General features: G+C 42.7%; 1 protein-coding gene across 2 annotated transcripts; it reads left to right on the top strand.

Annotated features, from left to right (window-relative positions):
* Positions 1-69: 69 nt before the first annotated feature.
* Positions 70-10,774, top strand: GHITM (growth hormone inducible transmembrane protein). Of its 2 annotated transcripts, none has more exons than XM_064145388.1 (9): positions 70-165; positions 1,722-1,871; positions 3,398-3,497; positions 4,686-4,797; positions 5,952-6,093; positions 6,590-6,698; positions 7,571-7,759; positions 8,959-9,130; positions 9,807-10,774. In XM_064145388.1, the coding sequence occupies exons 2-9, from the start codon at positions 1,743-1,745 to the stop codon at positions 9,892-9,894; spliced, it is 1,041 nt and encodes a 346-aa protein (XP_064001458.1). In that variant the 5' UTR covers positions 70-165; positions 1,722-1,742; the 3' UTR covers positions 9,895-10,774. The 2 variants fall into 2 exon arrangements, with proteins under 2 accessions (XP_064001458.1, XP_064001459.1); XM_064145389.1 differs by lacking the exon at positions 70-165 and adding an exon at positions 280-397.
* Positions 10,775-27,961: the final 17,187 nt, after the last annotated feature.

The raw sequence follows: 27,961 nt of genomic DNA, 5'->3' as shown, positions 1-27,961 counted from the left end.
AGCCAATGGCGCTTGCGTGCTCCGGAGTCACGTGAGGCGAGCGAGCCAGTCAGCGGCAGGGCCTGGCAGCCTGACGTCACTTGTACTGTGGAGGAGGATTCGGGTGTGTGTGTGCCGCGTCGGTGCCGGGTCGGTCAGGCTGAGGGGTCGGCGCTGGACGCACAGGTGCGTGGGGAAAGGCGCGGAGGGTGGTGGAGGAGGCTGCGGTGGGCAAACTGGGGCACTGTGGTGTACCCGGTCGGGGCGGAAACAGGGTCTGGGCCTGCGCCGAAACCGAGTAAGGCCTGGGTCGGCCCAGACCTGAGGCGGGCACGGGAGGTGCCCGTTTCTCTGCCGCTTTGGCCCTCTACCTCGCTTGCGTAGGCTGGGGTGGATTTACTGGCGCGTTGTTGGAGCGGTGAGTTCAGGGTGTTTGCGTTCTTAAGTGTTTGCCAGTTAGCTTGGTGAAGTGTAGATGGTGTTTGTTTTTTTTTTTAATTGCTGTTGTTCGTTCTCGTTCTTGGCACCGGTGCTTGACGCTGTTGTGCTTCAAATGTCGGTTTAAAAAATGGAAGTCATAGGCTTGCCTCGGTGAGTTCCTGGCAACTGCGTTTTGTGAGTGGAAGAGAGAGGTCTAGTGGCAGAAACAGGATACGTTTCTGAAAATTCTGGCACTTAAAAAACCCGAGGTTTCATAACAGTGCTTCAAAGCAAAGTAACTCTTTAGCAGCGGGGTTGTTTTATTTATTTGTGGTTAATGTTAGTTGTCGAATGCTATGGGTGTTGGTTTCTCATGAATGTAGTTTAACACTGCTTTCATTTAGAATGCACATTAAACACTGCACATGTAAGCTGAAAAACAATTCTCTGAAAAAAAATGATAGTTGAGGTGTCCTATGAGATCAGAAATTGGATCTAGTTAGGATTAAAGCATGTGTGACTACAAGAACGTGGGGGTTTTTTTGTGTAATGTGTGCACTGTATTCGCTAGCATTTTGATGCTGTATACAGAATACACAGACTGGTTCCTGGTCTAGCTGTCAGTTTGCCCATGAGTGACCTTACAGTTCTGTGGTAAAAACAGCAAAAGATGAACTGAGCTGATCACAGAACAGAATTACAGAATTATTGAAGCTGCAGTAGACTTCTGAGATAATCAAGACCAGCCTATGACCTACCACCACCACATTGGCTAGACTATGTGACTTAAGTACTGTGCTAGGCTGTGACCTTGACTCAATGCCATACCTATAGAGCCAATTGATTATTCAAAAGGTAGCTTAAAATATGTGTAAAACTTCTTCGACTATGTGTGTTCCTATATTTACTCATTCGAGTTTATACTTAGCAGAAGTTTGAGTAAGTTTGGAGCATCTTTTTGGCCGTTATTTGAGAGGATGGAATACTTTATTTGAGAGGATGGAATACTTGTGCAATACTAGGTCTCGAAAGGAAAGTTAGCTGCCAACATAATCAAACATAAGACCTGTAAAGGGTCTTAATGTATTTATAACAAAAATAGTACTTCTGTCTGACTTGGAGTTACTAGTGAGAGGTCTGTGCTGGAAGTGGCAGACAAACATAGATAAACTATGTGTTTTAGGGAGTGCTGTTTCTTATTACAGTGCTCTAGTGATGATACTATTCCTATTACAAGTTGCAGCGTAGCTGAGAATAAGTGATAAGTGTACCTTGTGTGAAAACCAGAAATAATAAAACATATTTTCGTGTGTACTTTTCAGGAACACATTATCTAAGCAACCATGCTGGCTGCCAGGCTAGTATGCCTCAGGACATTATCATGCCAGACTATACGTCCCACCATTAGTCAGGCTTCTCCTGCTTTGAGGAACTCCAATATAAAAGCATACAGGCTGTGGCAGCCTAACCAGGTAAGGTAATTAGTCTCTTTTTAATTGTTCTGGCTGCTGTTACTGTAGAGTTAAGTATTTTGCCAAAAGCATTACTTCACAAAGGGTACCTGTTTTGGAATGTTAAGAGCCTTGTACCTGTTTGAGGTACCTGTTTTAGCTTACTGAATGTTACTGCATTTAGAAAAACAGTGTTTAAGAGAAATTGAAATAATATCTTCTGTTCCAATGACTTTTTTCCAATCAAAAGAACTGGGTAAAATTAACTTAATAGAGGTAGGTAATGATGGATGAGCCTCACTAGATAAGGTAGGAGAGCAGAAATTCTTGTCCAACAAACTTCTCATTTCTAAGTAAAAGTCTTAGATACAATAAATTGGAATCTGAACTAAAGTCTTTGAAAATAAAGTTATGCATTTAGAGCTGTAACCCAGATTAGAAAAATCTCTGGACCATGGCAGGACTATCGTGGGTCTTACCAGTAATTTGAAAAGCTGGACTATTGTTATTAAAAGTGTTTCATTGAGAGAAGATCTTTTAATTTTGCTTTCTGCCCAGGTGACTTAGGAAGCATTGCTGTTTTGTCATCATCTTGGTAGAAGTGTCAGTGGGAAATTTTTCATATCCTTTGTGTTTCATTTTTAACCACAGAAAACTGTCTAAAACATCCTAAGTTTGTAGGTGTGTTGAGGGTTTGGTTTATGTGAGTGTGCATGCTTTCTTCATTTTGTTGCAGTGGTTTTATCTCTGTGGTGAGTGCCGTATAGGAAGTGTTGGGCTAGATTTTAGCAGCTCAGTTTTGTTGTATTTTACATCTGCAGTGAAATTCCTACTTTGGTAACTGATGATAGTAGTGCTTTAGATTTCAGGCTTTAGTGTTAAAAGAAACTTACAGCTTTGAGTGAGTCCTTAGTTGATCAAATGGCTGTAGTAATTCAGAACTCTCAGGGGAAAAATGTGGCAAAGAAGCTTCTGTTTAAGGTCAGAAATAACTTTTGAACTTCATTGCTCTTTTAGCTTTAAGACTTGTCACAGCATGCTGTAGTTACTTGGAGTTTGTCAGTTTTAAAAATCTTAAGTTTATAGGCCTTCATTCAAGGTTTGTGCTCTAAATCAAGGCTAGAGTTGAAAGCAAAGAATTTGTGCTGCTTTTCAAAATTTGACATCTGTAAAGTATGAGTATTGTCCAAGACTAGTTCAGTAGGTGTAGATTTTTTACACAGAAAGCAATTTTTGTTTAAGGATGTTTTTACATTAACACCTTAGTGCTTTGCTTACTACAGTGAGACTGTAAAACAAAAAATTCAGCATCTGAAATCTGCTGCATTGATTCCGTACTTGTAGAATGTGTGAATGCTACTCATAAAGCTTCCTATACTTTCACGTTCAGTTGTTGATCTTGAGCACAGTTGTTTCATGTCTTTAGAGCGTAAGCACAAATAAATAAGAGGCTGTGTAGAAATTTTAAGTGAAGCAAGTAATTGATGAGAAGTATCTTCTGTTTTATTTCATTGAATCTTTCTTGAGTTGTTTCTGAATCTTTACAGTGTTATGCTACCAGAGTAAGAACAGGTGTACGTCGTGGAAAAATTGGCCAGGAAATCAAGGAAGCAGCATTTGAACCATCTGCAGAAACAGCACTTAAAGGTAGAGAAGTTCTACTCTAAATACTGAGAATCTTCAAAGCTTAACTTTAAAGGATTTGGTTTCCTGCAAATCATTAAATAAACTGAACATATTGTTTGATATGTAAGTTTTGCAAGTGATCTCCCTCACGTGAATGGAGGCTGTTTGCCTGTCTTTCTCAGTGAAGTTTAAAGCTGCAAATTTGTCTAAGTATGAAGAGTTTTCTTTGTTGTCACTACTTTATCCTGCTGTTGAGAGTGAAGTCAGAATGATTATTTCTTAGTGGAGACTTGGTTGAAGGTATTAAAATACTCTAATACTTTGCTACATATACTTTCTGTACTGGTTAAAGGAAGGATTTTTTTGTATGTACAAGTGCTACAGTATTTAAGACTGAGTCTGGATTGTAATTTCAGTGGATTACAAAGAATTTTCTTAGCAGTGTGCAAAGAAACTTTAAGATGTCCTATAATAGCACTGAATTTACAAATCAATTACGCCTGGTTTAGCAAAATAGTGTCTTGGCTATAACATGTTTCAAGAGTTACACAGTTGAAGCTACTTGATTTTTGGCTGCTTGGATTTAATTTGTAACAATATTTTATGATTTATATTTGTAGCAGTAATCTGATTATGTGGCACACAGGCAATACATCTTAAAACCAGACTCCAGAAAGCAGAAGTAAATCCCATGGTTTTGCCCATGAGCTTTGTAAATCCCTTTGTAAGTTGATAATAGAACTCATTTCTACCAAAGAGTTTCTGGAGGAGAAGGCATTAGGAGCAGATCAATGAGAGGAAAGGACACAAAGTGTAGGGTTTCTTCTGTTTTACAGCAAATTGGGTAGTGAAATGTTACTCTAAATCAGGTGACAGGTGAAGGCTTTTTATTGGAGTACCTGTTAACCAGTTTTGTACTGGAGTTCCTGTTGCTATAACGAAGGCCAGTAATCCTGACATGGGCATGTTACTATCTGATGTCTTAACTAGCTCACTTTTATGAAGCTATATTGTGTTAGTAAGCTGAATGTGGAGTTTTTCACACGTGTCTTATAGAGAATTGGTAACAAAGTGACTTTAGGTGGGGCTTTATGAAGAAAGCCTGCCTTGGATCAGTTATACACTAAAACTCATGTGAGGATGTTACTATCTAATAGAAAGCATTCCTGAGAGTGGATTAGTGGATTTTTATTTTTTGTCTTTATACAGCCCATCGACTGGGAAAAATTTTTGTTGCTGGTGGGGCTGCTGTTGGCCTGGGAGCTCTTTGCTACTATGGATTGGGCATGTCCAGCGAGATTGGAGCTTTTGAAAGAGCTGTGTAAGTGAGATGGCTTATTTTAAGTCAAGACTATGTTAAGTGAATGGCTTTCTTTATATCTCTGTGCAGGATTTTCAAGTACTTCACTTAAATTTTGCTTTTATTTATCTCTGTTTGATTGACTTAAGTGAGTTCCTTTCTTTTGATAAATTTGAAATATGTTTGCAAAGAGTTATAAAAATACAGTCACCACTGAAGGGTAGTCTTCTGTATGACCTATTGTTAAGCCCACCTTGCCTGCTATTCCAATGAAACTATTTGTTAAACTTCAATACAGCATATTAGAAAGACAGTCTTGTTTCAGCATGCTACTTACCTTGGCATAAGCCTTGCTCTGATAAATGTTATTTGCTGAAACCTTTGTTGCTTTTTGGCCAACAAAAAACAGACTATGAAACCATGTAGTTAGTTTGACTTAAAGTGGTCAGTGATTAGTGTGGGCTCTGAAGAAATGGTTGCTGGAGAAATTTGGCTTTACTTTGCATTTCTATCTGGAAGCAGCTATCTCTCTTCATACTGCATACTTGCTGAGCAATAGAGCTATCTAATTTCTTTTTGTCCACAAGCCTTGAAGTAATGGGTCTAAAGAATAAACAGACAAAATGCATGCACTGTCTTTGTTTAATGTTAGCAGGGAAAGCTTCTTGTTCATAGTATGGCCAAATCATACTACAGAAGCTCTCATTCATGTCTAGGTCTGTTGCTATTGTTAGCAATGTCAAAATGACGTTTGTATCTTGTGATGTGAGATAACTTGCACTATGACTCAGCAAGCTGTGAGCTGTGCAGCAGGCTGGTTAGTGTCCAGTGCACATTCCTTAGACATTTTTCATTAAACCAGTTTCTCATAAGCCATTCTCTATTCTTCAGTAATTAAAAAGCATTTGTTATTTTGTTTTCCCTGTATGCTTCCTCCTTAGAGTTGAACTATGGTTAGCATTTGCAGTTACATTGCATCAGACCAGCAAGTTTTAAAAGTTCAGCCTTCTGTTGCAAGATCAACTCAGGGCAGAAGTTGCTAGCCCACACCTTTGTTGTGAAAGCTCCTTAATATCCGTGGCTGTTAAAGTATTGAACATCTTGATTGTGTTTTCAGTTGGTCTTCATTCTGTTACTGATGACTGCATAGCTATGTCTGACTGCTTATTTTTCAGTATTTGGCCACAGTATGTGAAGGACAGGATTCACACTACTTACATGTATTTTGCTGGAAGCATTGGCTTGACAGCACTCTCTGCTGTGGCAGTAAGCAGATCTCCAGCACTCATGAGTCTTATGACAAAAGGCTCCTGGCTGGTAAGTTTGTAACAAAAATAAAAATTAAATCCTAAGGAAAGCCCCTAAATGTAATGTGTGAATTACTTGGTGGAAAGTAAGGCAAAACTTCACTTACACCAGTGTCTTTATCCATGCATGTAAAGTGAGTATTGGCTTTCAACAGAGAAATGTACAAAAAAAAATAAGGCTAACATTTCAGATACTTCTAATGAAGATCAGAGTAAGGGGCAGAACCATTACACAAGACTTTACGTAACAGAGAGATTGTTGCGCTTTTAATACCAAACTGGAGTTCCTAGAAGACTGAATAAAAGGAAAATGGGAATTACTGCCAGCTAAGATGTGCAAAAGATACGACCTTAACATTACCGGAAGAAACTTGGTGAAACATTCCAGTGAACAACTAAGTTGCCTTTTTTTTCTTAAGAATTATACTGTTGGCTTAGAATAGGAGATCAGAACAGAGACTGTATGTCCTAATGTGAACCTGAGCTCTGTAATGCTGTTTTTACAGGCAATAGGTGCAACCTTTGCAGCTATGATTGGTGCTGGCATGCTGGTCAGGTCCATATCCTATGAAGATAGTCCAGCAGCTAAACATTTGGCTTGGATGATGCATTCAGGTATGTGATCTTAATGTTTAGACTTATAGACATGTCTGTGTCAGTGTGACCAGATTCTGAGTTTGACTTTAAGGTAAAGGTGCTTTCAGAAGCTGTAGTGCTCTTGCCTGCACTTGAACTGTACAGGATAGGGGCAAGTATTTGGCAACTTTGCTTGAAAAAAATCAGATTTTAAGATCTGAAGCATCATAGACACGTTCCCGTCGGGTGCACAGAGTGCAAGGACAAATCAGTTTCTCAGTATGATACCTACTTCAAGTACCTGTGAATATGTTTTTTTCAGAGCTTTTTGCCAGAAATAATTTTAGTTCAGGAAAAGACTTGGATGTTGGGCACTGGAATCATTTGCCTTTCAAGCTAACATTTCTACCAAGAAGAAACTGTGTTTATTATAATGATTGTTGTTAAGTTAGCCTCATGTGATACGAATGAACTCTAGATAGCCATTTCATACATGACTCAGCAAAAAATCTGGTTTACTTGCCTAACTAATTATTGTGCCTGAAATCAGGTTTACTTGTCAGTGTTGAGTACTCCTGTGGCTATTAAGTGGTTTATTAGTCCTTGCTAAGTATCTCTTACCAGCTCTATTTTGAGCAGATCAATGTGTTTACTTCTGTTCAGCATTGTTCCAAAGACCAGCTCCCTGAAGTACTCGACAGAACTAGGTAAAAGAAGGTTGTGCAATTTAAGGTTTCCTGTTGTGCTCATTTCTAGATAAGTGTACAATCAAGTGTGTTTGTATTTTATCATGTAAGTAGATTAGTTTGACCCATGTTACCTGACTGGAAAAAAATTATTTTAGTAGATGGCATTTTTACCAGAACCTTTTTCCAGATCTTAAGGGTGGTGTTTTGTTTGCCTTTGGCTAGGTGTCATGGGTGCAGTCGTGGCTCCTCTCACCTTCTTGGGAGGTCCGTTGCTGATCAGAGCTGCCTGGTACACTGCTGGAATCGTCGGAGGGCTTTCAACTGTTGCCATGTGTGCTCCAAGTGAAAAGTTTCTGAACATGGGAGGACCACTTGGAGTAGGCTTAGGCTTTGTTCTTGCGTCTTCAATTGGTAAATACTGTTTTCATACTCTCAGATAAAGTGGGTTATGCACTTTGTCTACTAAGATGCAGCTCACCTTCAGTTGCAAACTAGTCTGTCCAATTAAGATTTGTCTTAAGTAGTCCTTGCGCCTGTAGCTCTGCAGAAAATACTCCATTAAATTTGTTCTTGAAAACAAATGGGAAATTACAGTTCTGGTAGGTGTTATTCCGACTGACAGCTGATGATGGTGGCTTGTGTTTTGTAGTTACTGCCAGTGACTAGAGAGGATGGCAAACGTGATCTTAGTCCTTGATCTGCTTGTTCTGTTACATGTTTCTGGGTATTGTTTAGTCTTAGGGGCAGAAGTACTTTCATATGAGGAAAAAGGTACACGAGATGACCAGGAGCCAGCAATGCACCATTGTTGCCAAGAAGGCCAGTAGTATCCTGGGGTGTATTAGGAGCATGGCTAGTGAGTCTAGAGAGGTTCTCCTCCCGCTCTGCTCTAGTGAGGTGGCATCTGGAGCCTTGTGTCCAGGTCTGGGCCCCTCAGTTAAAGAAGGACCTCAGACTACTACTGAGTCCAGGCAGAGCCACAAAGATGAAGAAGTGGATCTGCCTGATGAGGAAAGACTGAGGGAGCTGGGTCTTTGTAGCTTGGAGAAGAGGAGACTGAGGGGGTGACCTCGTTAATATTCATGAAGACATGAAGGGTGAGTGTCAGGAGGAAAGATCTAGGCTCTGCTCACTGATGTCCAATGATAGGAAAAAGGGCAGTAGGTGCTAGATGGAGTATAGGAGGTTCCATGTGAACAGAAAGGAAAACTTAGTCACTGTGAGGGTGACAGAGCCCTGGAGCAGGCTGTTTTGGAGAGGTTGTAGAGTCTGCTTATTTGGGGACATTCAGAACCCACCTGGATGCATTCCTATGAGACCTACTCTAGGTGGTCCTCCTGTGGGATGGGGTTTGACTAGATAGTCTTTTGAGGTCCCTTCCAAGCCCTAGTATTTTGTGGTTCCCTAGGGTGTTCAAAGTTATTGGATCAAGTTATATATGTAATATCTTCAGTTTGTGTGTTTAAGCCACTAGTGTCAAAAATGTACCTCTAATAAACAATTGAATGCTCATTTTAGAGCATGTGCTACAGTAACTGAAGTTTGACTCAGCTCAGAGTAGCAGACACACGCTATAGCTATCTTTAACACTATTGTGTATTCTTCTCCAGGATCCATGTTCTTGCCTCCTACTTCTGCTTTTGGTGCTGGCTTGTATTCGGTAGCTGTTTATGGTGGCTTGGTCCTTTTTTCCATGTTTCTGCTCAGTGATACCCAGCATGTTATCAAGCGTGCAGAAACTCTTCCGTATTATGGGCCAACAAAATATGATCCAATCAATGCGTGAGTATTCTGTCTTAATACAGCTGATTTCATTGTGTCTCTTAAGAGTTTGCTTCAATCTATAGTAAAGTATCTATTAACACCAACCAGAACCTTCAGTTTACCATACAAAAAGTGTATTGCTGTTGAAATGTGAGGAATCACAGGGTTTAAAATTGCAAAAACAGCTAGTGGAGTTCAAAACTGAAATAGTCTGCCTGAAAGGAGAGGAACAGGATTGAATGTGCGGTGTCACATGCTTCCAGGACTACTTTCTTAAAAGTATTCTTGTTTTCTGAAGCATTGCTGGGAGAATTTGTAGCTGCTTTCTGAAAATATATCAGTATCAGCTAAGGTAAAAAACCATGAACTGTTTTATAGTCACTTAATACCCACTAGTCTGTCACCAAATAAAAAAGCTTCAACAGTGTGAAAGATGGGGAAACATTAATGAATTTGATGCAGTGAAGATCAGCTCTTAACAGTATGAGAACAGCATACTGCCTTCAGATTTCAGTAAATAGAGCCTGCTGGCAGAGATGGTAGAATAAAAAAGGCACTTTTTGACATACTGAGAACAATCATAGTTAGGTTTTGTTACAAGTTCATCATAAAGGCTTTTAAAAATTAGGTGTAGTGATGTGTAGTGCCAAATAGTATTGTTCAGTAATACTGACTTCAACTTCCTTTTTCCTAGGTGCATGGGCATCTACACAGATACACTGAACATCTTCATTCGAGTGGCCACCATGCTTGCAGGTGGTGGAGGTGTCAAGAGAAAGTAGACTAAGACTCATCTTTGCCACCAGCTGACGGCCCACCTAGTACACATAATAAATAAAAATTCGTGGCTACAAGCAGTATTGCTGCAAGTCAGAAGATTAAAGCATTTCAGAGTATTATTGCAGTGCAATGTGATCCAGAGTTAATAGTTTTTCTTCACTTCCCAGCTCTGTGTTTAAAATGCTTCTAATTGTACATTATTTTGGGAAAGTAAATTATTTTTAATATTTGAGTAAAATAATTTATCTGCTTCTTAATGGGTTTGACAGCAGTTCAACTCTATTTTTTTTCACTGTTCCTGCATAGCAAAGGAAGTAATTTTTCAACTGTTATCCCATATGCAGGTAGAGACACAAGCTACTTCATTGAATACTGTTAACATGCATCAGATTGAATTAGGATTGCAGAAGCTACATTTTAGTGAGACAACTGAAAAAATGGGAATACAGCACTAAATGCAGTAATGACTTATGTCTGAGCAGAGGTTTTGGAAAGGTTTAAATAGTTGTCAGAAATGTGTTGCGCTTGACAGGCGAGGAGACAAGATGAGCAAACTGCAGCATTCTGGAGTTCACATGAGAACTTGATTTAGTGCTAATTGGATGTAGTAGCTAGGTTCTTTTGATATTAGATTTATCAAGCTGTTGACTAGCAAGAGGCATGTCTTTTTTGTCTGTAAATAAATGCCAGTATTGTGGATGAAACCCCATCCTTCAGAAGAGATACTAGTGCTCGTCTTTGGCAACCTTGTACGGTTGGCTTAGAAGGAATTGAGAACGACTGCTTTACATTAAGAAATTCATACTTAAGCTTTATTTGCTGTATGTTCAAATAAAAGGTGAGTTCTTGAGGAACAATAAAGTTTTAAGCTCATCTGAACAACTCAGACTTTCAAATTCTGGAAAATACACTGTTTATGTATTGACTTGAGAGGCTAGAATTTTATTGTTCCATAAGCTGACATTCCCTGTATTGATAGAAATACTGCAGTACCTGTACACTAACTTGAAGAGTACTATAAATATTTTTTGGCAGCAATTTCCTTTAAGGCTGTGTACTTTTGTGGGAAAAAAAACACCAAATATTTCACTGGCTGCCTTCTTCTGATAGGGTAACCTATCAGAAGTCATGCTGCTTCATTAGTGTAGTCTCTTCAGTCATAGGGAAGATGCCAAGACTTGTGGAGAACCTGGTTGCAGCTGCTTTGTTGCCAAAGATTATTCAGCACAGCCCAGTTCCTGACACCGTAAGTAGCCTGTTTAGAGGATTATATCTTGCAAGCAATTTTGTGCTTAATCTGTCTGTACTGTAGCTGAGCACAGCAGTGTATGTGTCATGGATTCTGATTCGACGTCCTGCTGAGTGCACCGCTACTGTTTTGTATGAGTGATTTAGTCACCATCAAAGGTATTATCATAACTATTTTAATGTGAATTTGTAGAAGTGTTGCTCCAGTGACAAGGTTTGCTGTTGCTACATGGAAGAAACATACAAAGGAAAATAGAATCAATTTGGAATGATTTGCCCAGGGAAGAAAGGCACAAACACATAGAGGAAGAACTTTGTATCGAGGTATTGCAGCCCTTAGATCATCTGTGGTCCTCTGGACTCACTGAAACGTCTCTGTGTCCTTACGATGAGAATACTGGAACTAGGTGAAGTATTCAGTGTGAGGTCTCACAAGAGCAGAGTAAAGGGGAAGAATTGCCTGTCCTACCCTGGTGTGCACACTTGATGCAACCTAGGATATCATTTGCTTTATGGGCTGCGTGTTTTGGGTCTTGCTATTACTACTACAACAAATCCTTGTTCCTGTGTAACGTGCTTTGTCATCAGCAGCTTGCCATGGGCTCCCATTTTGTTGGCCTCATACTCTGAGAAGACAGTGCAGTCCTGTGGTGATTAATCCCAGTGCAATGATTGCATCCCAAAGCATTGTCTATCATCAAAAGTAAGAGTTTTACTGTCCAGTGGGTCATAAGTGAAATCATATGCCCTTAAGATGGGAATTCTCTTTCAAGTTATTTGGAAAATCACTGCCTGGGATTACTTTTCAAGTTTTGGTGGGTAGGTGCCCTCCTCACTTTCCATTGCAATGTCTGCCACAGTAGATGGTATCCCTGTTTAAGAAATTGAGGCAGATGTGCATTGGTGTGGAAGCATGTGCTACTGAAATCTTCAGCTGCAGTAGGGTGATGTGTCTTGCAGCCTTCTCCAAACGGAGAGCAAGACCAGATTGTAAAACAGACTGGGCTCAGTGGGGTTTTCAGAAGAGATTAGCTACCCTGCTGTAAAGAAAAAATCAACTGTGCACTACAATATTTACATACTCTGTAGCTTCCTAGTCAAGTGGGCTTCAAGTTTTAGTTACAGGTACAGTTCCAGTTTATGGTAAAATCAAGCTGTCACAGGATATCCTGGATACGTTCTTTCATCAGAAGGTGGAGCCTTAGACTTGCAAAGTATTCTCAGCTCACAGGACTCCTATTTGGCTCACAGAGATAGTTCATTCGACCAAGTATTTTGGAAAATCAAGTCTCCCAACTTCACATGGCTTAAGACTACTTCAATCAGCTGTTGACATTTTCTACTATGCCATTTAATGGAGGATAATACAGCAAGTAGAATGCTCATTGAATTTCTTCTTTTGCCTTTATTGCAGTTCTTTGCATGAGAAGTATGAGTCAGAGTTTAGATGGCATCAGGAGTATGTAGACTTGAGAACAAGACAGTCCTTGGTCTGTATTTCATCCTTTGGCCTTTTGTCTCTTAGTTGCCATAGGTTATCCAAAGACTACTTCCACTCCAGATGTTATGTTGTTATTCCACAGAAGATTTGGAATGGACATGTAGACCACTAAGATTTTTCCTGAATGATACCTAGGGACAGAGTTTGAGCAAGCTGATTTGTCTGTCAATTTAATCTTCACTGAACACACTGCTGTGAAAATAGCTTCACAAGTTCCTTTGCTCTCTGCTGCAGGACAAAGCAAGCCTGTACCAAACTGCTGCAGGTGTGGTTAGAGAGGTCAAGTGCTCTATCACAGCTTGTCTTTAGAATTCTGAATCTACAGGGAGCTGTCTTGCAAAGATTCTCATATTTCTGTCTATATCAAGAGAAAACTTGGGCAAAACTTCTGTCTAATGTTTGAGGACAGTTTTAGAAGTTGACTATGAACGAGGAGAGGGATCCTGGATTGTTTTAAACAGGTATAGAACACAGCACCCTTTTTAAGGGAGTTGTCTGCCTGGAAGGACACCAACAGGAAGATCTAACAGTCTTCTAGGGAAAAAAAACATCAAACAATGCCTGAGGAAGCCTGAGCACTTGTTTGTGCTCTCAGTCTTCTGAGAAGATTGGCTTGAAAATACTCCTGGGAGTATCTACTGTGGATCTCTAAAAAGGAGTCACTCTTAAGATTATCTTTCCTAGGTGAAGAATTAAGATCTATCTCAATTACGACAGCTCCAGTTTGGGGAGGGATGAAAATCTAAAATGTGGTAGTTCAATGTGCACAAGAATAGGTGCCAGTTTCCTCAGGGAGAGCATCAGAGAGCTTGTGCTGACTTACTGTCAGGATAGACTTGGAATGCAGACAGACAATTTGAAAACATTTTAGAGTTGAAAAAAAAAAAAGCTTATACTGATGACTAGGACTTAACTATGATGCCCTTTCACATTAGAGTGTGTTTGTTGGTGGCACCTAAGGGGCCAGTGGGGAAGATAGTAAGTACAACAGACACAAAGCTTGACAGAAGAACAAAAAGAGTCTGAAAGTAATATTTTCAGGGGGATTGAAAGGCAAAGGGCTTTCCTCCTACTGAGACTCTACTTGTAGTTCGTGGAATTAGCTACACTTCACTGTACGTGCCACGTAAGATGCAGTGGGTGAAGTGGCAAAGCAGAAAATGTTCTTAAGCAAACTGGAAACAACTACCTGAGGGGTGGTTGTGGCCAGGAGGAGGTTGCTCTCTTCTCTCAGGTGGCCAGCACCAGAACGAGAGGACACAGCCTCAAGCTGCGCCGGGGGAAATTTAAGCTGAAGGTAGGAGAAAGTTCTTCACTGAGAGAGTCATTGGACACTGGAATGGGCTGCCTGGGGAGGTGGTGGAGTCGCCGTCCCTGGAGCTGTTCAAGGCAGGATTGGACGTGGCACTTGGTGCCATGGTCTGGCCTTGAGCTCTGTGGTAAAGGGTTGGACTTGATGATCTGTGAGGTCTCTTCCAACCTCGGTGATACTGTGAAATGAAAGACAAGAAGCAATGATCAAAGATTAAACTCAGCCAGAGGATGGAGAAGTATTTAGTAAAGAAGACTGAAGAATATAGAAAGATGTAATATGGAAGTGTGTGGGGAGTGGTTGGAGAAAAACAGAACAGATTACTACGTAGCTGTTAACCTGTGACTTTAGACTCTATCAGCTGCAAGTCTGAGGCATTGGTACAATAGTCTTTAAGGCATTAACATTTGCTGCTGCTTTCATGGAATTGCATTATGTTGCTGTAGTTTTAAAAGAGGCTGTTGCTTTTTTGCCAATTGAGAGCTGGGAAGGAAATTGAGTCCAGAGCTAAAGTGGTTTTGAATCGCCTATGGGGCATAAGGCATGTGTCCTTAGATTCACATTACTAATACTTCATAAAGCCTTCTAGGATGTCTCCTAATCTTGAAAATAGCACTTTGAGCTATTGCCATTAAATTAAGGCATGCTCTGGAGTGTGTTTTTGCACTTTATCTAGAAACTACATGAATACCAGCCTTCAGAGTCATTGTTCCTGGAGGTAGTATGCTAATATATTCTAAGATTAATTACTGTTTTGTAACAACCTCATGCTCTTCTAAGAAGAATCTGCATTTTGTATATGGTGTTTTTTTCTAACCAGGTTGAGGCAGCTCTTTGTGGCATAGAGCAGAACAGTTGGAGCAAATGATCTTGTTAAATTTAGAGAGAAATGGAACTAACTTTTGAGCTCTGAGGAGGCTTTTCAGGATATGAAGTGTCCCAGGTTGAGGCCACAGGGTTAAAAAGTTTTCTGGGGACTAAAAGATTGTTATTCAATCCCATAATTCTGCTATCTCTTGGTAGACTCACAACAAGGTCAGCTCGCTCTCCTTTCCTCCTCCTCCTGCCCTGTGTGTGTGAGGGGAGCCAATCTATCGGGAAGAACATGTAAGCAGTAGGCTTCTTTGGGTGGTGGAGGTGCTGCGGGAGGGGAGGATTGGAGCACTGGGGAGTGTAGCTCTAGTTTTTGGGATGGGGAAAAGGTCAATGGGGTTTGCCATGGGTGGGGAAATCGCTTTGTAATATCTCTCTCTCTCTAAATATGATTCTCTATTTTCTCTCCAATTTGATTCAAGAGCTTCATTTCTGTTGCTCTCTTTAAAAAGCATGACACGAAGTTAATTTAATCCAATCTAGACTAGTTGTGAACTACTGTAGTTCTCTGGAAGTATTTGCTGGTGTCTGTTGCAGAGGGGAGGGATATGCAGTGTAGAAACTGCAGGCGGTGTTTTTATTCACTGTGTCAGGGGCAGTAACGATAGTGTCTGGGATACAGTAGCTAGGAGAGACTGGAGTGAAGAGCATCGTTTCTCCTAGCAGTGTGCACTGAATTCATAGTCACTTAGGAAACTGTCCTGGTGCAGAATTTGCAACCTCTTTCACAGTGCTTTGTCAGCAATTGTACCACCACTCCTCAGGTTTGTGCCCTGCATGGAAAGCCACTGCAGAGCTGGCCACTGATATGCCTGTGAGTCTCAGGCATTCTGTTTGTGATCTTCAAGCTCTGTGGTCACTCTTTCATCTTCACAGGTCACTCTTCTGGATAGCTTTGTTCCATTCAGGTGGTGCAAGCAGCTGCATTTATGTTGCTTGGTTTTCACTTTCTTTCTGATGAAGGTGGAATAATGAATATGTCCCTTTGCCCTCTGGTTTCTTACATCTTCTCTCAAGTCTTTTAGGGCATGAGCTGTGATGAGGGCCAGTTTGTCTGGTGGCTGTGGACTTCTAAATGGCATGTACTGAAAGGAGGCAAGGCTTCGACCAAAGAAGGTGATTTACATCGGATGCAGTGCTACAAGTGCGATGCATGAGGGAAAAGTTTTCTCAGGGTAGTTCAGTCTAGTTCAAGCCAGATGTGTTTTAGGAAACTGTTTTTGAGAGCTAATCTGCTAGAGTTCACTCCTCTGTGATGGGGTGACAAGAGGAGCTGTATAGCTGCTTCTTAGGGAAGCAGATCCGTTCCTGCTATGTGTCACAGGCACCTAAACAGGGTGAGTTAATCCCTCCTGACACTTGTCCTGACTGTAAGAGATTGAACCCTCTTTCATTCTCAACTGCTCCTGGAGAAAGCCGTTTTTCTTTACTCCCCCCCCCCCCCCTTTTCATTTAGAGAAAGGGGTAGAAAAACAGCAGGAGTATCCACTCTGATATAAACCAGCTGGTGTGGTTGCCCAGTGCTTCATTCCAGATAACCTGGTGTGAGGAAACAAAGTGCTGAAATAACAAATGTCTGGGCAGGCATCTCACTTCTTTTTCCCAAACAGATAAGATATTTAACCCAGCTGGCAAGCCCTCAAAGCAGCAAATACTGTGCAGCTGTCAGCCTTTAGGGCTTCTGGAAAGATTTTGTGATTGATCTGCATATTCATCTCTTTCTTAATAGCATAAATAAACCTTGTCTGTAGTTATCTGACAGGAGGTATTTTCAGGGTTAGCCAAAGGGAGTCTGTCCTGAGTGGGTGTGAATGCCACTCAGCCACTGTGGCCTCTGCCTCATTATTCTGTAGTCTCTGGATAGACTGATCATTTAACACAACCAAAAGAAGCTGGTAATATGAAGTCCAGAATTTGAACTAAGGTGTTGGAGGCTAAGGCTGTCTGCATTTCTGTAATGGTCTGAGTTTCAAACTCTTCCTGCCAGCTCCTACAGAGAGATGTTTGTCCATGGAGGCTGTTCTATCACTGGATTTAGTGTCAACTCCTTGTGTCAGCTTACATGAGCTAAAGTCCTACGATCCAGTTGACTGGGCACCATTTCAATGCAGTGAACACAGTCTGCCCCCACCCCCCCAAGCATTTACAGCTCTACTTAGGTGACTAGGAAGAAGCAAAAAACTACTTTTTGCTGGAAATTTGATGGGAGAGGTGAACTCTGATGAAACTTCTATTAGAGCTCAAGATCTTCATGAATCAGTCTTCATAACAGAAACAAATGGTAGGAGAGTGAGACTTCACATTTCAGCACAGCTTCTAATTCCTGTAATTATGTGCAAAAAGTCATCTTCATCTCTAAATGGATCATCACTTCAGGCAGGAATAAGTTGCAGTGGTTTTAAGCTTGCACTTGGTAAATGAAGACCTGTATCTCAAGAGACATTACCTTGAAACAAGTAGATTATTGGGTCTCTGCTATCTTACAATTGCAGTGGTGGTGAGTTAGTGTCTAGAAGAAGTCCAGTACTTTAGTGCTTATCTAACCACAGTATAATTTACAAAGGTTTCTTTTTTTCATGGAAGTTGCATTTAATTGTGGATTTTCCCATTAATTTTTTCCCCTCTGCTAGTTGTCAGAACTCTTTTTTTTTCTTTTTCCCTCCCCTGTCTCAAGCAGACTCTATTGCCCAACTTGGTTTTTAAGGTAATACTGTCATGCTATTTCTCCAAATGAAACCCTGGTAATTAAAAAGCAAATTGCCAGAAAATATTTTTGACTGTTAAGACCATAAGCAGGAAATGGGAATGGGTTATATGTTACAAGACAGCTCAAGATTGTTGCAAGTTTGCAGATGACACCAAGCTAGGAGCAGGTGTGGAGCTGTTGGAGGGTAGGAGAGCCCTGCAGAGGGACCTAGACAGGCTGCATGGGTGGGCAGAGGCCAAGGGGATGAGATGTAACAAGGCCAAGTGCAGGGTTCTGCACTTTGGCTACAACAACCCTAAGCAATGCTACAGGCTGGGGACAGAGTGGCTGGAGAGCAGCCAGGAAGAAAGGGACCTGGGGGTACTGGTAGAGAGTAGCTGAAGATGAGGCAGCAGTGTGCCCAGGTGGCCAAGAGAGCCAATGGCATCCTGGCTTGGATCAGGAACAGTGTGGCCAGCAGGACAAGGGAGGTTATTCTGCCCCTGTACTCAGCACTGGTCAGGCCACACCTTGAGTGCTGTGTCCAGTTCTGGGCTCCTCAATTCAAGAGAGATGTTGAGGTGCTGGAAGGTGTCCACAGGAGGGCGACAAAGCTGGTGAGGGGCCTGGGACACAAACCCTATGAGGAGAGGCTGAGGGAGCTGGGGGTGTGCAGCCTGGAGAAGAGGAGGCTCAGGGGTGACCTCACTGCTGTCTACAACTACCTGAAGGGAGGCTGTAGCCAGGTGGGGGTTGGTCTCTTCTGCCAGGCAACCAGCAACAGAACAAGGGGACACAGTCTCAAGTTGTGCCAGGGGAGGTCTAGGCTGTATGTTAGGAGGAAGTTGTTGGCAGAGAGAGTGATTGGCATTGGAATGGGCTGCCCAGGGAGGTGCTGGAGTCCCTGGAGGTCTTCAGGAAAAGCCTGGATGAGGCACTTAGTGCCATGGTCTATGACTGGCTAGGGCTGGGTGCTAGGTTGGACTGGATGCTCTTGGAGTTCTCTTCCAACCTGGTTGATTCTATGATTCTTCCAACTAACTAGTGATAGGATGAAAGAAAATGTCCTCAAGCTGTGCCGAGGGGTTGAGATTGGATAGTAGGAAATTTTTTTTTAACTGAAATAGTGTTCAGCAATTGGAATGAACTGCCCAGAGAATTGAAGAATCACCATCCCTGAAGGTGTTTTAAAAAGCATGTAGACATGGTATTTCAGGACAGGGTTTAGTGGGCATGGAGGTGTTGGGTTGATGGTTAGACTTTGTGATGGTTTGGGTGTTCCTTCCCCCCTCCCCCCAACTTTAGAAATCACCCAGACTAGACTCAGAGGGCTCTGGAAATTGAATGAAGCTTATATTCACAGCTTAGCAGAACATACCAGCAGATATTTACAGTACATACAGTTCTACACAGAAACAGACAAGGTAAAAGGTAATACAGAAGCACAACAGCCTTCCCAGAAACCTGAGTCCCCAGGAGGGGCTCCCAACCACCCCTTCACTTTCCCCCTACCCCTCTCAACCTTACCCCAGTCCCAAGGAAGAATGGAGGTTCAGCCAGGGAGTGAGGAAGCAAAGTGGATTAGTCCAAAATGGAGGGTGAGGTTAGAGAGCAGCTCAGCCAGTTCCCCAGCAGCAGCCCAAGTGAGAGTGGTTATCTATGTTTTTCTTTTTTCTTCCTATACATCTCAGCAAGCCTATGAGTGAAGTAGACATCACCATTGTTTTCCTTTCACAGCCTGTAATCTAGTCCTTCTCACTAAAACATTCTAAGCTAGCACAGACTTGATGATCTTAGAGGTCTTTTCCAATCTCAATGATTCTGTGATTACCTTACAGCCTCCAGCAGTATTAAAGGTGGGGCCAAATGGCTGAAAATGAAGTATTTTTATAAGGTAAGATCTAAATTTAATCCTTTCCTATTCTGCAAACTAAAAAGATGTACACGAGTCTGGTCTGGTCTGTTTGTGCTCTTCCCAGTCAGATGGTATAAGCAGTTTAAAAAAGTTGAAGTAAGTACTAGATTTTGTGGCTGGCTGTTCACAGAACCACAGAAAGGCTTAGGTTGGAAGGGACCCTAGAGATCATCCACTCCAACCTTCTCCTCATGGGTTAAGGACACTGATCAAGGCCTCATCCAGCCTGGCTTTGACCACCCCCAGGGAGGAGACCTCTCTCCTAGGTGATGATTTAAAGTAGAATTACTGGAAACATCATGGGAAACTGTAGAAACATCAGCTCTAGTGGATATTTAGGACCCCAATTTAATGGGCTGCCCAGGGAGGTGGTGGAGTGACCCTCTCTGGAGGTGTTCAAGATCATAGAATCAAGCAGGTTGGAAGAGACCTCCAAGATCATCCAGTCCAACCTAGCACCCAGCCCTAGCCAGTCATAGACCATGGCACTAAGTGCCTCAGCCAGGCTTTGCTTGAATGCGTCCAGGGATGGTGACTCCAGCACCTCCCTGGGCAGCCCATTCCAATGCCAATCACTCTCTCTGCCAACAACTTCCTCCTAACATCCAGCCTAGACTTCTCCTGGCACAACTTGAGACTGTGTCCCCTTGTTCTGTTGCTGGTTGCCTGGCAGAAGAGGCCAACCCCCACCTGGATACAACCTCCCTTCAGGTAGTTGTAGACAGCAATGAGGTCCCCCCGAGCCTCCTCCAGGCTAAACACCCCCAGCTCCCTCAGCCTCTGGCTGAGGCATTTAGTGCCATGGTCTAGTTGAGTGGCTAGGGCTGGGTGTTAGGTTGGACTGGATGCTCTTGGAGGTCTCTTCCAACCTGCTTGATTCTATGATTCTAATTTAATTGCAGGATAAACATAGGCCTTGTCATATGTGCCAGAGAATGGTTAAAGAGTTCCTGTCTGTAAGAGGTGGGGAGTTTTGAGCCATGTGCTGTTTACATATCCATGAGTCAGGCCTGAACCTGCACAAAAGCTCAGAGTTTTATGGTCGTGCTGTAGGTGTGTCAGTTGTCCCTTTTATACAGGTACAGAAAGACAAATACAGGTGACAAAAGAGAAGCACTGGCTGTAGTGCTGAAGAGCAAGGAGATGGAAAATGAGCAGACAGGAGAACTGAGCTCAGTGTGCTTTCAAGAACGTTTACAGGGATAGGTAGAGCATGTTTGGTAGCCAGCTGAATGTGTGGCCTTTGGGGGAAAATAAGGACATAAGACAGAGGAAGAACTGACAGAGAGTAAGGACCCCTGTGCTGCCACCGTTCTGTGGCTTGCTGAGGAGCAGGGATAGGTGTTGGAGGGAAATAAACTCAGCCCTTGTGGTAAAGGCAGCTATTTCTCCCAGCCTAGGTAATGGATAACCAACACCTGCACGGGAACTTGGCAGTGCAGGGAGGGAAGAAGGAAGGCTAGAGCTGGTGATAGCAAAGAATAATTCATCCTAGTACAAGAGAAAGGAATTCATGAAGGCCAGGGAAATGGGGAGACTAGCAGGTGAGTGAAGTGAATAGAGCCAGGCAAAAAACCCACAAACTTAAAACATAGCTAATTTTCTCATAGGTGAAGCTAGTGGATTAAAATGATGAACACTGAAAGCAGGATAAGCACGTTCTGGGCTCTGTGAATGTTAAAAGCAGTGTTGGTGTACCTCTTTCAGGTATTCAAAAAGTATCACAGTATCACCAGGGTTGGAAGAGACCTCACAGATCATCAAGTCCAACCCTTTGCCACAGAGCTCAAGGCCAGACCATGGCACCAAGTGCCACGTCCAGTCCTGCCTTGAACAGCCCCAGGGACGGCGACTCCACCACCTCCCCGGGCAGCCCATTCCAGTGTCCAATGACTCTCTCAGTGAAGAACTTTCTCCTCACCTCCAGCCCTAAATCTCCCCTGGCACAGCCTGAGGCTGTGTCCTCTCGTTCTGGTGCTGGCCACCTGAGAGAAGAGAGCAACCTCCTCCTGGCCACAACCTCCCCTCAGGTAGTTGTAGACAGCAATAAGGTCACCCCTGAGCCTCCTCTTCTCCAGGCTAACCAATCCCAGCTCCCTCAGCCTCTCCTCGTAGGGCTGTGCTCAAGGCCTCTCCCCAGCCTCGTCGCCCTTCTCTGGACACGCTCAAGCATCTCAATGTCCCTCCTAAACTGGGGGGCCCAGAACTGAACACAGCACTCAAGGTGTGGTCTAACCAGTGCAGAGTACAGGGGCAGAATGACCTCCCTGCCCCTGCTGACCACACCATTGCTGATGCAGGCCAGGATGCCACTGGCTCTCTTGGCCACCTGGGCACACTGCTGGCTCATGTTCAGGTGGGTATCAATCAGCACCCCCAGATCCCTCTCTGTTTGGCTGCTCTCCAGCCACTCTGACCCCAGCCTGTATCTCTGCATGTATCTCCCTCCTGAAAGCAGGATAAGCACGTTCTGGGCTCTGTGAATGTTAAAAGCAGTGTTGGTGTACCTCTTTCAGGTATTCCAAAAGTAGTGGTGCCCTGGATGAGAAGGGCTTCTTCTGTAAAAACAAATGTGGCAGTTGTGGTTGTATGAGCTGACTTTGAACCCTTCCTTAGGGAAGTGATAAAGAGTGGATCTGCTTTTTTCATCATCATTTGAATTTGCTTGTTTGAAGCACTTTAAATCAATGTCTTCCATGGCATAAGGAGGGGTACTACAGTCCGTTCTAGCTCCAGTCCAAATTTATTACAGGCTCAAATTAAGCCATAGTTGTAGCCTTCTTTTGTGTGTTTGTCATACCAAAAGTCCCCTTGGAAATCAGGGGACTTCAACAAACACTTGAGTAGCCAGCAACAAAACCATGAAAAAAGTGAATTAACAAAACTCAGAAGAACCTCCAAGCCATTTTTGTCCTTTCAGGCATAATTAGGCATGATATTCAAGTACATCTTAGTATATACAAATCATAAGGCTTGCTTACACAAGAAAAAAGAAGAGAAAGGAAAACTGTAGTCATGAGGAGGGACAGGGAAGTAATATTAGGATATGTGGTTCTCAGGAAGGCAGTTTGAAGTGTTGTCATGGCTTCATCAAGGTGAGTGTTGTGATGAATAGGCCAGATAGCAAGGGTGGCTGTGAAACTGCAACGGGGATGCTGCTGTGGCCGGGGCAGAGGTGGGCTTTTTGGCAACAGGCTGGAGTCACTGACTCAGTAGGGTGGCTGGTGATGGAGAAACAAGTCTTTCAGTGGAGAGCTTCAGCTTCTTATAAGGCTACCAAAGGGACCTGGTAAATAGTAGGCTGAGCATGAGGCAGCAGTGTGCCCAAGTGGCCAAGAGAGCCAGTGACATAATGGCAAGTATCAGGACCAGTGTGGCCAGCAGGACAAGGGAGGTTATTCTGCCCCTGTACTCAGCACTGGTCAGGCCACACCTTGAGTGCTGTGTCCAGTTCTGGGCTCCTCAATTCAAGAAAGATGTTGAGGTGCTGGAACACATCCAGAGAAGGGCAACAAATCTGGTGAGGGGTCTGGAACACAGACCCTCTGAGGAGAGGCTGAGGAAGCTGGGGGTGTGCAGTCTGCAGAAGAGGAGGCTCAGGGCTGACCTCATTGCTGTCTACAACTACCTGAAGGGAGGTTGTAGCCAGGTGGGGGTTGGTCTCTTCTGACAGACAATCAGCAACAGAACAAAGGGACACAGTCTCAAGTTGTGCCGGGGGAGGTCTAGGCTGGGTGTTAGGAGGAAGTTGTTGGCAGAGAGAGTGATTGGCATTGGAATGGGCTGCCCAGGGAGGTGGTGGAGGCACTGTCCCTGGAGGTGTTGAAGCAAAGCCTGGCTGAGGCACTTAGAGCCATGGTCTGGTTGACTGGCTAGGGCTGGGTGCTAGGTTGGCCTGGATGCTCTTAGAGGTCTCTTCCAACCTGGTTGGTTCTATGATTCAAAGCAAACTTGTTTCTGCTTGGTGTATGCATCAGCAGATCTTGAGCCACAACATGCTATCTGAGATGATCCTGAATGGACAACTTAGCCCACAGAATGATTGGGTAATCCTGTGTCTGAACTTTCTCACCCATGAAGAACAATGGTAGAGGTTAAGTATGTGATTTGAGATTGTTTCACAGGAAAGATCAATTAAGTTTTCATGCACTTAGATTATGACTTCTCAATAAAATGCTTTTGCCAAAAAACAGATGTAGTCTTGAGGGGAAAAATAGCTTAAGTGCCATGATCTAGTTGACTGGCTAGGGCTGGGGGATAGGTTAGACTGGATAATCTTGGAGGTCTCTTCCAACCTGGTTGATTCTATGATTCTAAACAGTTGCAAAAACTTTTCCTCCTATTACCAGGTCATAACAAAGGAAGAATGAGACTGGGATGGAACTGGACGTCAGAGAAAAAGACACAGGAGTAGCAGGAGAGAAGAAAGCAGTGTGAAAAGAGAACAGACTCAAGAGCAGAAACTGGAGGTGACCACAAACACCAGGTGAGAAGATATTTTAAAGGCTGAGCTAAATGAGCATAATTGCTGCCACAGGCATGCTGAGCAGGGGCTGCAGGGAGGCAGCAAGGCAAGGGTTATAGGCCAGTTAGGTGACATGAAGGTTAAGAATTGAAGAACGTGAGACTAAGGATTGCTTCTCATGTAGAAGATGATGTGCCTGTGCCAAAGGGAATGAGAGTGCCTAGGCTGCAGGTGCTGTACACATTGAAGACGAGAAAATAAAGGAACTGAGTGTTTTGCTATGCTCTGGAGTAGCGATCACTGATCCTCTCTGGTCTTAGATCCAAAAGGACTTTGTAGCTAACATCTTTCTATTTGCTGAGCCAAAGCTGTGGAGATAGCAGTGACCTCCCTTGGTAGGCAATACTTGAGACTCACCTGGTGAAGTCCTCTGTGCGGTTTTTGGCACAATGAGTTTTAAGCAAGTGGTTGGTTCAGCTTCTCCGAACTCGGAGTGAGAAATACAAAGGCAGGCTGAAAGGCAGAAGTGTGACCTATTTAACACTGTTCCCTGGGGCACACAGCAGAATTTCCCACCACCTGCTCCATTTCTCCTCTGTGGGGTATTTGGGCATGCAGTGATAAGCACACAGGTTTGCCTCATTTCCCATCACAGCAGCTGGAATGCTTGGGTTGTTGTAACAGAGGAGACCAAGTAACAGCCTGTCTCTTCCAAGCAGACAACAAATAGGGCATCCAAGTAGCACACACTGCTTTCTTGCTTGGAGTGGATGCAAAGTTACAATGCACTTACCTCTACTTGGAAAAATATGTCTCTGTAAACACTCCTGTTGCCAATATTCTGTTGTGAATATTCCAGAAGATAAATGTTACCCTTTTGAGATGAGTGTTGGCAGCAGCTGTACTGCATGTAATATTCCAGCAGGTTTTGACTTCAATTAAACAAACGTACCTGGAAATAACAACCATCACGTGATGGCTACTCTTATGCAACCCACTTCTCATCCTAACCTGGTTACCTTGCTCTTCTGTATGATTTTTCTTTCTTCTTCTGCACACAGGAAAAGACAATGCTCAAAAATACATGAAAAAATATTGTTCATGATTCATATGTAACTTTTTGTGGTTTGTTTGGTTTTTCATGTCTAGTCCACAAAAAATTCAACCAAACAAAACCACAAAGCCACTCCTGAGCTGTGTTGATTCATCTAGAAGCACATCTTATGGCACATTATGGAGAAAATAATATGTTAGCCCCTTTTTTGCTTTCAAACTCCACACATGCATGCATCTATCTCTTGTCATGCCATCTTGCCCAGACTCATCAAGGGAACCTGGAAAATAAACCAAACCCCCAAGCAAACAGCAAATCAAACAACAAAAAGACAAATCACACACACAAAAAAAAAAAAACACCCAACCCCCTAAAAAAAAACCCAAAAACCCTAACAAATCAACCAAACAACAAAAGAAACCAACCACATAAAACCCCAAAAGCATAGCAGAGAACTTGCCTTGGAGTAAACTCAATGCAAAAAGCCTCAATGACTCTAAAAAGGACAAAAAAAAAATTATATTTTAATTCCATTGTTTTTTCACAGGCTGAAGTAGATCAAGTTGTGCCAGGGTAGGTATAGGCTGGATATTAGGAAGAAGTTCTTCCCAGAGAGAGTGATTTCCCATTGGAATGGGCTGCCCAGGGAGGTGGTGGAGGCACCATCCCTGGGGGTCTTCAAGAAAAGCCTGGATGAGGCACTTAGTGCCATGGTCCAGTTGATTGCTAGGGCTGGGTGCTAGGTTGGACTGGCTGATCTCTTCCAACCTGGTTGATTCTATGATTCTAAGTAAAGACTTCTTGAATCAAATATCACATAAATCTTCATTTAATTGTTCAGTGGATTGAGTTCTGTGGAATTAGGCATATATTCTTTTTATTTAGTTTGGGGAGCCATACTAAGAATCAATTAGCTGCTTCTATCTAGACCCCCTTTGCAATGGTGCTTATTAGCCTATCTTTTGCAATGTCATGTACACATGTGTTTGCCCAGAAACCTACTCAGAAAGTGTAATGGACATAAACCACTGTAGTCACTGAGTGAGATACGTACTTGATTCAGCATCACCACTATTCAGACAGCCTGAGTGTTTGTGATGGTTGCCCCCCGGGTAACACCCCACACTTTGGAAATCACCCAGACTAGACTCAGCCAGCTCTGGAAGTTGAATGAAGCTTATATATATTTACAGCTTAACTCAATATGCAAGCAGATATTTACAGCATATGGAGTTCTAGACAGAAATAGACAAAGTAAAAGGTGATACAGAAACACAGCAGCCCTCCCAGAAACCTGAGTCCCCAGGAGGGGCTCCCCACCACCTCTTCACCTTCCCCCTACCCCTCTCAACCCAGTCCCAAGGAAGAATGGAGGTTCAGCCAGGGGGTTAGGAAGCAAAGTGGATTACTCAGAGAAACAGCAGAGAGGGGTGAGGTTAGAGATGCAGCTCAGCCAGCTCCCCAGCAGAAGAAGGGCTGAGTGTGTTATCTACATTTTGATTCTTATTTTTGTACAACTCAGCAAGCCTATGAGTGAAGTAGACATCACCATTGTTTTCCTTCCACAGCCTGTAATCTAGTTCTTCTCACCAAAACATTCTAGCTTGCTTCAAACTGGCACGGTGTTGCAGAAAAAATACTCCTAACCTGTTTTTTTCACATGCTTTCCTGACTTTTACAAGTGCAAGATGAAGGCATACTTTCATGTTCCAGCTATTCAGAAGAAGCCTGAGTTCAGACTGGATGATCTTGGAGGTCTCTGCCAACCTGGTTGATTCTATGATTCTAAACTTTACACTCTGTTGTCCCGTGATTTTTTTTTCTATGTATTATTGACTGAACTGTAGTTCAGTACTTACTGAGAAGCATAGTGATGTGAATTCAGAACCATACTGCAGACTGAACGATTGAGGCATGGTAATGGTGAGAGAGGGCTGTTCATAGAACCACAGAATTGCTTTGGTTGGAAAAGACCTCCAGGATCAAGTTGAACCATTAGGCCAACACCATTGTGGCCATTAAACCATGTACCGAAGTGGTATGATGCTGCAAACTAGGACTCTGGGTTATGTTCTAGATGGAGAAAGCCAGGTTGTGTCTAGGATGTTGAAGGATTACACCTCAGAAGTATCTATACAACATCTTCTCTCATCTCCAGATGTGGACTTCCATATGTACCACCAGTTACTCTGCACTTAAATGGAAGCTGAAGCCACCTCTTCTAAAGAGTGGAGGTCTCATATAGCACTTTGAAGACAGCACTGTCTGTAGCAAGAGGGGTTAGTAATTTGATCCTAGATCCTTGCTCATGTCAGCCTTGGCAAGAAAAGGCTGCCAGGCAGTAGCAGTCTATACAATATTTGGATACTGATTGGTAGGAATATAGAAATAAGCTTTTGACACTAAAATTGGTAGATAAAGAGGTGACCCAGACTGGAAGCCTGCTGATGCAGTGCAAGAAACAGGCCAAATCCAAAATATGAAATATGAAACTTGGAAATTTGGGGGTTAGGATAATAGGACTATGTATGTGTGCCAGAATGAAATCACCTGTCCCACTGCCATTTCCAAGTGTTTCCCAGGTACTGCTCCCATCTCTCATAGCTGTGTAACTCATAGCAAATTTTAGCACTCCAGAACTAAATCCTACCAGAATAAGCTATGAGAATTAGATGCTGCAAACCTAAACTTGTACTTGAAGAAATGAAACTCTGCCCCTGTTTGAAGACCTTTTTTTTCCTCTTTATTTTTCCTTTTTTTTATTTTTGTTAATACATGCTTTCTGAACCTTGACACTGTGTTGAATTTGATGGACTTCTTAATCTTGATTGTTACCTGGAATCTTTGTAACAGACTTATCCAGATAAAACAGATACTGAGAAGTTAATAATAAACTCAGAAGTCTGCTGCTTAACCACCTATCTTATTAGTTATGTTAACAACAGGTTGGCATTTACTTTCATTCAAGCTCTCCAGGGTTGGTTTGACTTGTCAGTTTCAGTTCACTATTCACAC

The sequence above is a fragment of the Pogoniulus pusillus genome, chromosome 6, assembly GCF_015220805.1.
Source record: "Pogoniulus pusillus isolate bPogPus1 chromosome 6, bPogPus1.pri, whole genome shotgun sequence".
Classification (NCBI taxonomy): domain Eukaryota; kingdom Metazoa; phylum Chordata; class Aves; order Piciformes; family Lybiidae; genus Pogoniulus; species Pogoniulus pusillus.
Note: the sequence above shows the minus strand (reverse complement) of the source record. Positions and strands in the feature narration are given on the sequence as shown.